General features: G+C 43.2%; 2 protein-coding genes across 2 annotated transcripts in view; both read right to left on the bottom strand.

Moving 5' to 3' along the window:
• RTCB (RNA 2',3'-cyclic phosphate and 5'-OH ligase) overlaps positions 1-4,936 on the bottom strand; it is a 20,662-nt gene extending 15,726 nt beyond the window's left edge. The window contains exons 1-3 of the mRNA XM_042781973.1: positions 4,844-4,936; positions 2,690-2,768; positions 868-939 (exon numbers count right to left, since the gene is read on the bottom strand). Coding sequence (XP_042637907.1) covers positions 868-939; positions 2,690-2,768; positions 4,844-4,936 — 244 coding nt within the window. The remainder of the gene's footprint in view (positions 1-867; positions 940-2,689; positions 2,769-4,843) is intronic.
• A 2,995-nt stretch (positions 4,937-7,931) lies between these two features.
• BPIFC (BPI fold containing family C) overlaps positions 7,932-13,647 on the bottom strand; it is a 62,904-nt gene continuing 57,188 nt past the window's right edge. The window contains exons 12-15 of the mRNA XM_007948227.2: positions 13,552-13,594; positions 9,992-10,055; positions 9,174-9,250; positions 7,932-8,054 (exon numbers count right to left, since the gene is read on the bottom strand). Coding sequence (XP_007946418.2) covers positions 7,932-8,054; positions 9,174-9,250; positions 9,992-10,055; positions 13,552-13,594 — 307 coding nt within the window. The remainder of the gene's footprint in view (positions 8,055-9,173; positions 9,251-9,991; positions 10,056-13,551; positions 13,595-13,647) is intronic.

Genomic DNA, 13,647 nt, shown 5'->3' with positions numbered 1-13,647 from the left:
GGAAATCCTTTCTACAGTTTAACCATTAACTAAGGAACCCCAAAGACAGAAAAGCTGCAGAGTAACCTAAGAGGACCTCGTGCTCACATTAATGTCCTCATCACACTTCACAGATGTACACTCCTAAGACATGGACAAAACATGCTCCTGTTGGGTCAACAGGAGGGAAGCAGGAGATTCACAGAGGTGCTGAGTGTTTATGCCACACACACGTGATCCGTTTGGTCCTATGAGGACTGCATAATTTCCACATCTGGAGCCTGGAAAAGGATTCTGACCCAGGAAGAAAGCAGGTCAAATATGGAAAGAATGGAGACATGGAGATGCTTATCAATTCCTTAAAGGCACAAGCCAGGTCTTATTTCCCCAAAAGTAGCCAGCATTGTAATTGGCCTAAAGACCTCCAAAAATGTCTGTTGAATAGACAGATTCGTCTCCATCATCTGCGTCTAATGGGAGAATGTGAATGTTGGATGCTCCAACTAGCTCTGTCTTTGTGTTACTGCCACCACCCTCCCTTTCCAATCATGTCCACAACAGCTTTGTGTCCCTCCCTCAACTCACTCTTAACCCTTGAACTTTTTTCTATTCCTTCTCCAACCCTTCTCTTGAACAGGGCTATAGTGAAACCTACAATGGTGGTGTGCTGATCCAGGAATGACCATGTGTTCGAAAGAAACAAGTTCTTGAAGGCCTACAGACTCTAGTCACAGGAGACCAGAAACTGAGCTGTGATCCAGACTGAATGATTTAAGTTCATGGTCATTTCAAGATGTTTGAAGGTCACCATGTAATATCACTATCAGTGAGGCACGACCTTTCACCCAGTCAACAAAAAAGTTTAAAATTGAAGCTCTGAACTCTGACTCACATGGACAATCCCAGGCAGGGCTGCCACATTGCCGATCTGTTTCATGGCCGGCAGGAAGCCACCAACACCTGAAAACAAAAATCCGGTATCAGAAAAGAAGACAACCTGATTTTCAGCAGGAAGTATACTCTCACGACGGAGAAGTGGGTAGGGCTACTAACCCACGAGGCATGAAAGGATGCTTGATGATGGGGAGGAAGCTTCCTGAAGGAGGGATCATGCTCACAGGAAAGGTGGTGAGGGCAGCCAGGCCAATCACACACATGCCAGCAGGGTCTGTGTAAACTATGAGCATGTTTGCAAATGCTGCACTGTGAGATGTGAAACCTAACATTTAAACTTTACGTTGTCAATGTAAAAACTGTATTCTTCAAAACAAAACAAAACAAAAAAACAAACTCACTGCTGTTGAGTTGGTTCCAACTCATAGTGACCCCTCTTTGGGTTTCTGAGGCGGTATCACTATGGAAGTAGATTGCCCCATCTTCCCTCTGAGGAGTGGTTGGTGGGTTTGAACCGCAATCTTCTGGTTAGCAGTCAAATGCTTTAGGCACTATGCCACCAGTTCAAATTATTTTTTAAAAAACCAATGGTCGTTTTATTTGAAGTGACAAAGAAGGGTAAAGTGGTAGATGAGGAGAAACACTGGGCTGAGAGTCCAGGGACCTAGGTTCAAATTTAGGTCGTCCGTCGGTAGCCGTGTCAATCTAGCTCTGCGGAGAGGAGTGCTTACCTAAAGTCAGTTTACTGACCTAAAAAAGAAAAGAGTTAAAACTAGATGATTTCTTTTCCACAACCACCATTAGAAGGAGCCCTGGTGATAGTATTAAGTACTCAGCTGCTGACTGAAATGTGGGCAGTTCAAATCCACCATGCTCCACAGGAGAAAGATGAGGCAGTCAGCTTCTGTGAAGATTTACAGCCTTGGAAACCCTCCGGGGCAGTTTTACTCTGTGCTATAGGGTCGCAATGAGTTGTAATTGACTCGACAGCACACATCACATACACGTTATCATTAGAGCATATTAGAGCTTTAAACACTTATCTCTAAACCTCATCACAGCTCTCTAAGGTAGGTGCAATAAGCCCTATTTTATACATGAAGTAACTAAAGTTCAGTGAGACTAGAGTACTGGTAGGAGTCCTGAGGTGGCATAAATGGTGAGGTGCTCAATGACTAGGCCAAAGGCTGATGGTTTGAACCCACCCAGAGGGCCCTGGGAAGACAGTCCTGACAATCTGCTTCCAAAAGACCACAGCTTTGAAAACCCCACAGAGGGCAGCTCTACTCTGCATGACTCAGAAGTGACTCAAGGGCAACTAACAACAAGTGTGTGCTGGTTAAACACACTGATGCCACACATTCTTGGATCTGAATTCTGGTTCTGGCACCAAGAAGTTGTGTGACCTTGGGCAAATTAAAATGACTTTAATCTCACTGAGCCTTGGCTCACATATCTGTAAAATACCTACCTCTTAGAGTTACTGTATTTTCCAGCCCGTAATGCACATAGGAAATGAATGTGCATTATGGGCTGGAAAGTACCCGGCACACAGTAAGTTCTCAATAAACAGCAGTCATTGTCTAAGGTCAGCTGAGAAATAAACCACTCAGTTCTAAATCCTTTTCACAAGGCCCAGTGGCTAACTGAATGTGATCATAACTAAGCAACCGCCTTTTCATCTCATTTCATGTCTTGTTCATTCCTTGACAACATTTTTTGTATTTTCAAATTACATGTGAATTCCTATTTTCTCAAGCCACAGGGAAGACACCATTTACATCACCTACCACATGTGAAACTCTAATGTACTTACCACCCCCACGACAGGCATTCCTTAACTCTTCAAACATCAACTTCTCCAAAGCATCATTCACGTAGAACACGCCTTCCACCTGGTACCAAACAAAAGGAAAGACTACGTTTGAGCAAATGTACGTGACACATAGGCACTGGACAGAATACAAACACTGCATGTAGTACTTATTTTATTTTCCTTTATTCTAAAGGAAAGTCTCCCAACTATGCTCTCACAAAAGCAAAAGGTCTCAGCATTCTTGTGTTTCAAAGCTATCAATGAGTTTTGAAAACACAGAAGAAACTTACAATTCAAATCTAAACATAAAAAGGAAGTCATCTGACCTCAGCATATTTTTTGTTTAAATCAGCAACAAATTAGTTTGTGTCCTATGCAGACTTACAAATCTATACTTACATGAATAATGAGTAAACAATTTTTCACATGTAGCTGTGTTCTCAGTTCTATAACTATGCCAGTTAAGAGGATAAAGATGGATGACAAGAGGCATACAGTAGGCACTGGAAAATGTAATTACATAACACCAAAACCAGGATACTTTAACCAGAGAGCAAATATTCTGAAGTAATGGAGAATCAAAGATTTAATACACATTTAGACAAGTAAAATTATTTCTCTTATCAGAAAGATGACTTCATTACTCTGCATGAATGATAGTATCAGCAGATGAAAATGTCTCCAGTACAATTTTCTTAGGGTGACATGTATTAATTCACCAAATATTTACTGAGGATTTATGGGTCAAGGAGCCCTGGTGGTGGAGTTAAAGCACTCAGCTGCTAACCAAAAGGCCAGATGTTTGAACCTACCAGCCACTCTGTAGGAAAGAGATGAGGCAGTCTGCTTCTGCAAAGATTTACAGCCTTGGAATTTCTATGGCACATTTCTACTCTGAACTTGTAATTGGAATTGACTTAGGGGCAGGGGGTTTGAAACCTCTCAGAAACCCCAAGAGGGTCTTATGGTAGTGATTTTTTAATAAAAAAAAGTAGAATAGCTACTGGACAAAGGCAGAGTGTGTTATTGTCCTCTAAGGACAGTCACCTCATAGGTTGCTCATTCTCTGTTCCTTCCTTCAGGGACCCAGATTCCATACCCAGAGACCGTTTGGCCACATGGAAAACATCAAAAAGGGGTCTTATTACTTAAGCTTCTCTACCCCCTCAGTGTCTAGCTCACAGGAGACATTCATTAAGCTCTGATATTGAATAGATGGACAGAGTGGGCTATCAGGAACTTTTTTTTCCCCCCAAATCAAGACACAGGACTGCAAACTTTCACTGCACTCACCTGGCACCTTATGGGTTTCACAGGCCCTTTAACAGCACATGCACCAAACCTCACACGTTTTGTTTAACAGGTGATACCGAGAACAAGTTGTAATGCAGCCCAAGTCTTGCGGAAGTTCAGGCTTTCACACCTCCTGGGCTAGGTTCCTAAGTCTCCATATGGGACACACCATTGGTCTGAGGAGCAAAAACTAATTGGGGATCAAGCCCTGGCTTAACTTCTTACTAGGCGGGTCAGCTATGTCACTGACCCACCTACCCTTCAGAGTCCTGTAAATATAAACGAAAAAAAAAAAAAAAAAATTGGGGGCGGGGGGGAAATCCGCTGTTAATCGTCTAGGCTGCTGTGAGGCAAGAAATGCTTTTATTGAAAACCAACTTGGAGCGCGAATGCCAACAACTTGGCTCAGCCCTCCGTAAGCGTCATATTAATAAATGACCAGCATGACTCAGAGGTCTGAATTCAGACTCAGCAGCTAGACCCCAGACTGACTGGACCACCTTGAAAACACTACTGATGTCACGGAGGCTCCGAAACATTAACATACCTCACGGTGCTTTTATGAGAACTAATCATGTGTGAAAACGCTTTGCAAGCATTAATTCCGCATTTACTTGGATACCCTCGACATATCCCGCTTTGCTTGTCCCTCGTGGTTGGGGGACAGCTCCTGCGAGGAAGTGGGGTCTGCACAAGGTGAGCTTTCCTGGGGGCCGAAAGGAGTCGGAAGTGGAAGATAGTGAGTGGCCTGTCCTGGGCTCGAGGAGGCGGGAGGAAGGCGGAGCCCTCCAGGCCCGGGAACGAAGAGCCGCGGGATCCAAGGCCAAAGGCCCCGCTGCCGGGTCCCCTGTCTCGCCTCACCTGCATATTAGGCACGAAGCCCTTTTTGATCCTCCAGCAATTTTTGTTAATCTTGTCCAAAAACTGCAGCTCATCATTATAGCTGCGACTCATGGCGATGACAACGGTGGCGGAGACTCCCGGGTCCGCTTTGAAGAAAGACCAGACGCCGCGCCGTACCGCTGCCCCAAGAACCGCCTTCACGCCTTCAATGCGCAGGTGCGGCCAACTGTGCAGGCAGGGTGGGCGACGGCAAGCGCCGAGGCTCGAAACTCTTTGCATCAATCGCTTTTTCTTACTAAGTTAGATTGCCCTCTAGTGTTTACCGTTTTAAAACTCTACTAGTTTTTCTTTTTTCTTTTTTTTTTGTTTTTCCAGGCTTAAAGCTAAGCGTGGGAGCGCTGGTGGCATAGTGCCTAAGGCATTTGACTGCTAACCAGAAGGCTGGCGGTTCAAACCTACCAGGCACTCCTCGGAAGGCAGATTGGGCGGTCTACTTCGGTATTGATTACCGCCTCGGAAACCCAAGGAGGGGTCGCTATCTGACCCAACAGCAGTGGGTCTCTCTCAGATTGGAAGGCACTGCGCAGTGGCTGCGACAGTGAGTTCAAGCAGAGCAAGGCTGTGAAGACGGCTCAGCACCAGTGTCTGTTCTGTTGTAAACAGGGTCTCTATGAGTCAGAATTGTCTCCACTGCACCTAACAACACAACAACAACAAATTGAGTTGTTAGGTGCTGTTGATAAAGTTCTGACTCATAGAGATCTTAAGTACAATGGAAAGAAACACTCCCTAATTCTGCACCATCACAATCCTTGCTGTGCTTGAACCCATTGTTGCAGGCACTGTGTCAATCCCTCTCCTTGAGGGTCTTCTGATTTTTCGCTGACCCTCTTCTTTACCAAGAATGATGTCCCTCCTGATACCATGTGCAAGGTACGTCACAGGAAGTCTGGCCGTCCTCTCTTCTAAGCAACATTCGAATCGTTCTTCTTCTCAGACAGATTTATTCATTCTGGCAGTCTGTGGTGTATTTAATATTCTTTGCCAACACCGTAATTCAAAGGCATCATTCTCCTTCCATCTTCCTTATTCATTGTCCGGCTTTTCACAGTTTTTGGATTTTGCTAGTTACTCTTTGTTTTGGAAATGCTTTTCAGAATCCTGTAAACACTAAGTTTGAAAGGGCAGGTCCAGCTGCTCTTGCCAACACTTCTCTTTGGAGTTTACGTCATAGCAGGCTCTCTTTAGCAGTGAGAGGAGACAGCTATGCCTGTACCTGAGAAAGAGAAACATGTAAATAATGCAACAGAAAAATTGTCGTGTTTCAGGATGAATTTGTGGTCATGCGTTGAATAACTTGCCTGTCCAAAGAGAGCATCCCAGAGACTAGAACATGACAGTTTATCATTTATTCCAACAAACACTAGTAGGGACATCTATTATGGCCAGGCATATCCTACAAAGATGAGTAAATTGCAGTTCCTATGGATCTCCAAGGCTTCCTAGCCTTCTTTGTTGACTAAGTCCTCTGTGATCATCGTTTTATACTCTGTGTCTCTTGTTCATAGTTGGTTCATGACTTTTAAGTGACTTCAGCTTCTAGTCTTACTTTACATAAAGAGCAACAACTTTGAAATCAGAAAGACTTGGATTCGATTTCTACCTCTGTCATTTACTAGTTTGTGTCATTAATCCTTCTGAACCTCTGAATCATCATCTGTACATAGTGTGGTTGTGACGATTAACCTCATGGAATAACCAACACAGGCCTTGGCACGTGCTAAGTACTCTGTAAATGTCTCTCTTCCTTTCCCCCATTAGACTGTGAGCACCACAAGAGCAAAATCTGTGTTTTCTATTCACTTTTTCCATGTCCACTGGTTCCCCTTTCCTCTTCCTTTGCCCCAGTTTCACCCTATTGAGAAGGTGTTTTAACAGTATAAATATTGTCATCAACTATATGTCATCTAGGTTGACTACTCTGAAGTGCCATATCTCTAATTTCTGGAGGGAAAACATCCAACACCTTTAAAAAGAGCATTCTGTAAGTAATATTATGTCTGGAGTTTCCTATGATCACTCTGTTTCTTAGTGGAAAAAATTAACAGGCATTCTTGTTGTTATGTGCCGTCAAGTTGGACCCGACTCATAGCGACCCCTCCTTGGGTTTCCGAGACAGTATCACTACGGAAGTAGATTGCTCAACCTTCCTTCCGAGGAGTGGCTGGTGGGTTTGAGCCGCCAGCCTTCTGGTTAGCAGTCAAGTGCCTTAGGCACTATGGTACCAGAGCTTCTAACAGGCATTCTTAGTTCATTCAATTTCTCTTTTAAATCAAGCCTTGGAATCTGCACAATGTCAGTTTTTCTCAAGGTTAAACCAAAACAAAACCAATTGCAGTGCTTGACTGCACTCCTTAAAGTTTTCATGGCTGTGATCTTTCAGGAGCACCTCACCAGGCCTTTCTTCTGAAGTGTCTCTGGGTGGGTTCCAACTGCCAGCCTTTGGTTCTATAATCAATCACTTAGCTGCTTATGACACCCAGGGAGTCCTTTGTCAGTGTTAGAGACACTACATTCCCTTCTCTTTTCCCTGTCTTATTTTATTACAAAAAAAATTGGACTTCAGAAATTTCTCAAATCAAAAGACAAGGTAGACATTGATAGAAAACAATTTTAATTAAATAAAAGACACAGTAATGGTGAATATAAAATATAAAATCCAATATGCAGGGATGGGGAAACCCTTAGAGAGCTGAAGGGGCTTCACTGACAATAACCAATGCAAATGTGTGCTAAAAGTGTGTTTTATCCACCAAGTTAGGTGCACATGCCTAGCTCTTGGTCCCAGATGTTATAAACACAACATGCATACGCACACATCCAAACATCCCCCCTTCACACACATAAAGGCATCCCTCCCTCTCATTCAGTTCTCCAACCCCCTTTGCCTCACTCTAGATCCTTGAAAGTTTGACAAAGAAAACGTTTTTCCTAAACAATTCATTACGGTTTTAAAATTCCAGATTGTGCCATCTTTTCCTTCCAGGTTTACAGCAGCTGTGGACTTAAGGGCCATTCACTCCTTGTGGTGTTTGCAAACGGGAACTCAAGGGGCTGACTTCCCACTCCAGTATCCATTTATCAGGTTCAAATCTTCCCAGCTATGGACATTTGGCTGCTGCTTTAAGTTCTGTTCATACTTCAGGTCGGTGGAAACCAAAAGGAGACCCTGAAAAGGATGCAACAGTGAAGATAACGTCACCTTTTGGGCACTTGCAGCCTGAAGATGTCTGGGTTTGCCTGAAGGCCCTAATGCACCATACCTCTCCCCTCCTTGAGAGTGTGTCAGACATTGGATTACTGTCACCTAACGTGATGTAAGCATTTGTAGAATCTTGTGTGTGTATGTGTGTGGACAAGAGTGTGTGTGTGAGAGGAGGGGGGGCCAGAGGGGAAAAGAAGGTAGGAAATGTGTAGGATTGGTGAATCCCATCAGTAAGTTATTTCCACCTCCCCAACCAAGAAAGCATCAAAAAAGAAGGATAAAAGGTGGCCTGAAGTTCGCTAATGAAGATAAACCTGGAAATCACTCTCAGTAGATCCTTGGACCCAGAGGAGGGGAAAATTCACAGCCTGGGTCATCAGAAGACCTGGTCTGGTCACAGCCACTTCTAGCTGCATCCTCCCCTTCTCCTTTCTGAGTCTTAGTTTCTTCAGCGGTGTTGTTGTTATTAACTGCCATCAGGTCAACCCCCGCCTGCCTGGTTCTGGGCCATTCCCACAATCACTTGTGGCTGGGACTGTTGTGGTCAGTAGGGTTTTTATTGACTGTTCTTCAAAAGTAGATTGCCAGGCCTTTCTTCTTAGTCTCTCTCAGTTGGCAGGTTCCTCTGAAACCTGTCATCATCATGGCAACTCTCAAGCCTCTGCTGACCTGTGGGTGGTGGCTGCACGTGAGGTGTGTTGGTTGGGAATCAAATTTAGGTCTGCAGTGTGGAGGGTGGGAATTCTACCACTGGACCACCACTACCTTCTCCTCGTATATAAAATGGGACTAACAATCCCGGGCTTTCCTGTGAAATACATGAAATAACGCACCTTAAGGTACGTCTGCTTGAGGTACATGTGAATGCATTTGGCTGTGAAGTGAAATTCGACTTGGTCTGGTTTTTTAAACTCAGTGCTATCCAGTGCTAATTGCAAGTCTTAAGAGCGAAATGTTTTGTTTATGAACTTCCCTGGGTTGGGAAAAAATACAAAAGTAATTCAAACAAAAAAATAACGAAACAGAGACTTACCCTACTATGAAAGGAAGTGGGTTGGTTAACAGAACATTGACAATTCTTACCTCGAGAACTTCGATATCTGAATTGACAAATGAGATTTTGTGTGGGTTGGGCAGAGGAAATCCTTGTTGCAATTTTGCTAAAATACAGAACAAAGATGTAGAATAGTCATGTCTGGACATAGGTGTTCTGGCAAATTTGTAGTCAGAGACTAATAAGCAGCTTTTCCATAATTTGTATTTCCATTCTCCCTCATCTGTTTTCATTCTCTAAGTCCCTAGCATTTTCCTGGAAGGACTTTTCATTAATCAGTGCTTAATAAAACTACACCTGTAATTATGTACATTTGGGCAGTAGAAAGATGTTGGCAATTTGTCACTTGATTTTTTTGATGCTGCCTTGATAAGGCGGCCCTGAGAACATGTCAATCTCTAATATAAAAAATGTTTTAAGTGAGCCATATTCAATAAGCTGCAGTTTGTCAACAATGGCTGTGCAGGGAAAGGTCCAGGATTGCCGTCCGCTTAAACTGTGTGTGTACAGAGGGTGATCCCTGCATAAGAATCACAAAAATACCCCCTAAGGAGAATAATTTCCCAGTTGGCTGGAAGGAGACTCTTTCCTGCCTACGGAGAATAGTTTCAGTCTCCTTTACTCAACCAGAGTCAGCCCTTCTCACTGAGTCTGCAAAGCGAGTTGCTAACAGGGCTTGGGATAATTAATTTGCAACCATATCATTGATGGTACAAACTTTGTAATTTCCGGCTCCTGCCTGGACTCACAACAACACTGTAGAAGTACAAGGGGGTGGGAAGCCCCAGCCAGTCTCCCATTTTCAGCCGGTATCTGTGAGTCACATCATTTCCTAAGAATGCCTTACCATTGGCCAGTGGCAGCACGCCAAAGTGAAGAAGGGAAGATAGAATATTCTCAAACCTCAAGACCTAAGATGAAAAGGGGGAAACTGAGTCAGTTACCAAATCAGAGCTGTTTGAAACTGCCAGGCCTGGTTTTCACATGCTCTTGCCCAGACCTAATCAGGACAGAGAGCAATAACTAGAAGTTCCCTGTGGGAATATAGTGGCTCTCCAGACTCTGAATGATATTTTGTGGGAAAATATATGACAGAATTTCCCAGCCTCTTTCTCCACTTAAAAGAGCTCTAGTGGTGTAGTGGGTAAGGCATTTTGGCTGCTAACCAAAAGGTCAGTGTTTTGAATCCATCAGCCGCTCTGCAGAAGAAAGATGAGGCAGTCTGCTTCTGTACAGATCTACAGCCTTCCCAATGGGGGGTACTATGAGTTGGCATCTACTTGATGGCAGTGGGTTTAGTTTTGGTTTGCCCCACTTGAGGGGGGATACTTCTTCTCCCCTCTGTGCTGGATCATGGTGATGGCAAATACAGAAAGATGGTACCGTGGCAGCAAACAGCTTAGATATCTGCTGACTAAGACAATCAACAGCAATGAACAGATTTCCCAATTAGCAGTCTTCTCTATTTAGTGGAAACTCCTGCCACAGGAGTCCCTTTGCATTATATTATACTTTAGAATTGAAGGTATCACAAAAACAATCAATCCGTCTTCAATACACTGTAGTAGTTGTATAATGTAAGTAGAGTGTTCCTTCCTGGGAAGATTTAGGTATGAAAAGTAAATGGACTTTGATGGACACCAATTCATTCAACGAATATTTTTTGAGCAACCTAAGAAAAGCCTCTTTGTAGTTTAGCAATGCAGGTGCTGAAGGTAGACTTCCTAGGTTTATCTCTTGGTTCTATTAACTTACTGTGTGATGTTGGAAAAGTTACTTAACTTCTTTGTGCCTCAACTTTCTCAACTGTAAAATGAAGATAATAGTATTTATCTCATAGGATTAAACAAGTGAATATGATGTAAAATACATAGACCAGTGCTTGGTATATGCTGTACTATTACTATTTGTTTTTTTTTAAATGTCATGGTTCGCACAGCTTGTTGTTGATCCCAAGCAGTTTACGTGAGTCTTCCTGGAAGGCTTTGACTCATTTTGCCCCCTCCTCCCCAGGCAATACCTTTTATGAGACAGCCAGCTATGCATGCTCCTGGACTCTCATCTACCATCTGTCTACCAGATGGTTATGCCAGGGGATAGTATGTGAGACAATACTCATATTTTAGACCTCAGTGTTGGGCATCAAGTGTATAACCTGTTTCCCACCTGTTGACACTATTGCTATCAGCTCCTAATTTTTCCCATCCTGAAATTCAGGATGCTGAAAAATAAATAAACATTTTGTTTGGTATCCTGGCTAAATTCTCTGACTTCTTGGCTATTTCCCCCAGATCTGTTCTGCTCTTACAGCTGTTTTTGTGAAACATAGTAATAATTAAATTCAGTATTTGCTGTATACAGGCTCTGTCTGTCTGACTTGTACAAGGCCATACAGCCCGTAAGTGGGATTTGAACTCATAGAATTTGGCTTCAGAATTTGGATATGCAACCATGATGCTATACAGCCCCTAGTCATACAGGTGGCAATAACTGAAATAATTATTACAAATATAAAAACAATGACCATCATTCATTTAATCCTAAGGCATTTGACTGCTAACCAGAATGCTGGCGGTTCAAACCCACCAGCCACTCGTTGGAAGGAAGGTTGGACAATCTGCTTCCGTAGTGATATTGCCTCAGAAACCCAAGAAGGGGTCGCTATGAGTGGGCTCTGACTCAACAGCAGTGAGTTTGGTTTGGATTATGTAGGCAATGTGCTAAAAATTCATTTCATATATATAATCTTAGTTCTTTCAAAAACCCCAAGGTTATAATTTCTTGCTCCCTACCTACCTCGCTGCCTGTTCTCTTGCCCTGCTTTATTCTTCTCTATTGCATTTTCAGCACCTACGATGTATATGTGTTTGTTCATTGTATGTCACACATATGCACACACACCCCCACACACATTCTAGAACAAGGTTTCCCAACAGTGGCAGTATTGACATGTTGGACCAGATAATTCTTTCTTGTTATGGAGGCTGTCCCGTGCATTATAGGATATCTAGCAGCACACTGACCTCTATCCATGAGATGCCAGTAGCACATCCGTCACCTCCCAAAACGTGACATCAAAAATGTTTCTCTGTATTGCTGCACCTCCCTGGGGGTGGGGGTGGGCAAAATCTCCCCTAGCTGAGAACCTCTACTGTGGAATGTAAGCACTGTTAGAGTAAGGGCTTTATTTTATGAATTATCCAGAATGGTGCGTGGGTCAATAAAATTTGCAGAATGAATAAATATTGATATAATTAATAAGTAATATTTATATAAGACTGACCATGAACTAGGTATTGTTCTACCCTGGAATTCTGATACCAAAATTCATGCACTTAACTGGTCGATGGTAGTATCATCCATGAATGAATGAAGTTGTCATGTAACTGGACCTAAATGTTGGTTATAGTCAGTTTGGGGCTGATTTTCCTGAAGCCTGAAGGGTGGAGATTTTCAAGTTTCATGTTAGAGGGAATCTTGTTCTAATCAGGAGGTTACTAGGTTGTTGTTGTTGTTATGTGCCGTTGAGTCGGCCCCGACTCATAGCGACCCCTCCTTGGGTTTCCGAGGCAATATTACTACGGAAGTAGGATTGCCCAACCTTCCTTCCGAGGAGTGGCTACTAGGTTAGGACCCCCCAAATGGATATCCATACAACCAGCCTTAATGCAATTGTAGGAGAAAGGTGGAAAGCCTTCATGCCTAATCATGGCCTGATAATTTACATATAGCCTCTTCCTTTGGGATTAGGAGGTCAGGTGGTGATGTTCCTAAGGTATTTGACTGCTAATCAGAAAGCTGGTAGTTCAAATCCACCAGCCACTCCTCAGAAGGAAGATTGGGCAATCTACTCCCATAGAAATACCACCTCCGAAACCCAAAGAGGGATCGTCATGAATTGTATTTGACTCGATGGCAGTGAGTTTTTTGAGTTTGGGATTCTGGACCTTACATTTAACTATAAATCCCAAAACCCACTGCCATTTCCTCCTGCAGAGCAGCTGATGGGTTTGAACCACTGACATTCTGATTGGCAGCAAGTGCCCTACCCACTGCACCACCAGAGCTCCTTATATTTAACCATAAACCAAAAACGAAACCCACTGCCATTGAGTCTAGAAAATGAAATCTCTGAGAATTCCTTCTCAGAGATGGTTTTCTGGCATCACACGTGTCTGAGCAGTCTTTCAAATTCTTTCTGCATAGATAAAAGTGAATGGGAGAGTTCCTCTTTCGTTTAACACTTAATTGGCTTGATAGATGAGTAACTATACAAAGAACTTTCAAGTTAAAACCAGCACTCATGGAGAAATCGAGTACACAGAGGCATAGAAAACAACCATCCAGCAGAAAGGGCAATTCTGATTCTTTCCTTTCCAGGGGATGCTTGAGAGGTCCAATCCCTACCTCAATGTTGCTGCGACTGGACTCTGGCAAAGATAGGCGGAATCTGAAAGGAAACAGGGAAAGATTAAAGGAACTAGATTGAACAATCTTATGGAA

This window comes from Orycteropus afer, unplaced genomic scaffold (assembly GCF_000298275.1).
Source record: "Orycteropus afer afer isolate SDZICR_OR568_19922 unplaced genomic scaffold, OryAfe1.0 scaffold00209, whole genome shotgun sequence".
NCBI lineage: Eukaryota > Metazoa > Chordata > Mammalia > Tubulidentata > Orycteropodidae > Orycteropus > Orycteropus afer.
The sequence above is the reverse complement of the archived record's forward strand: the minus strand, read 5'-3'. Positions and strand labels throughout refer to the sequence as shown.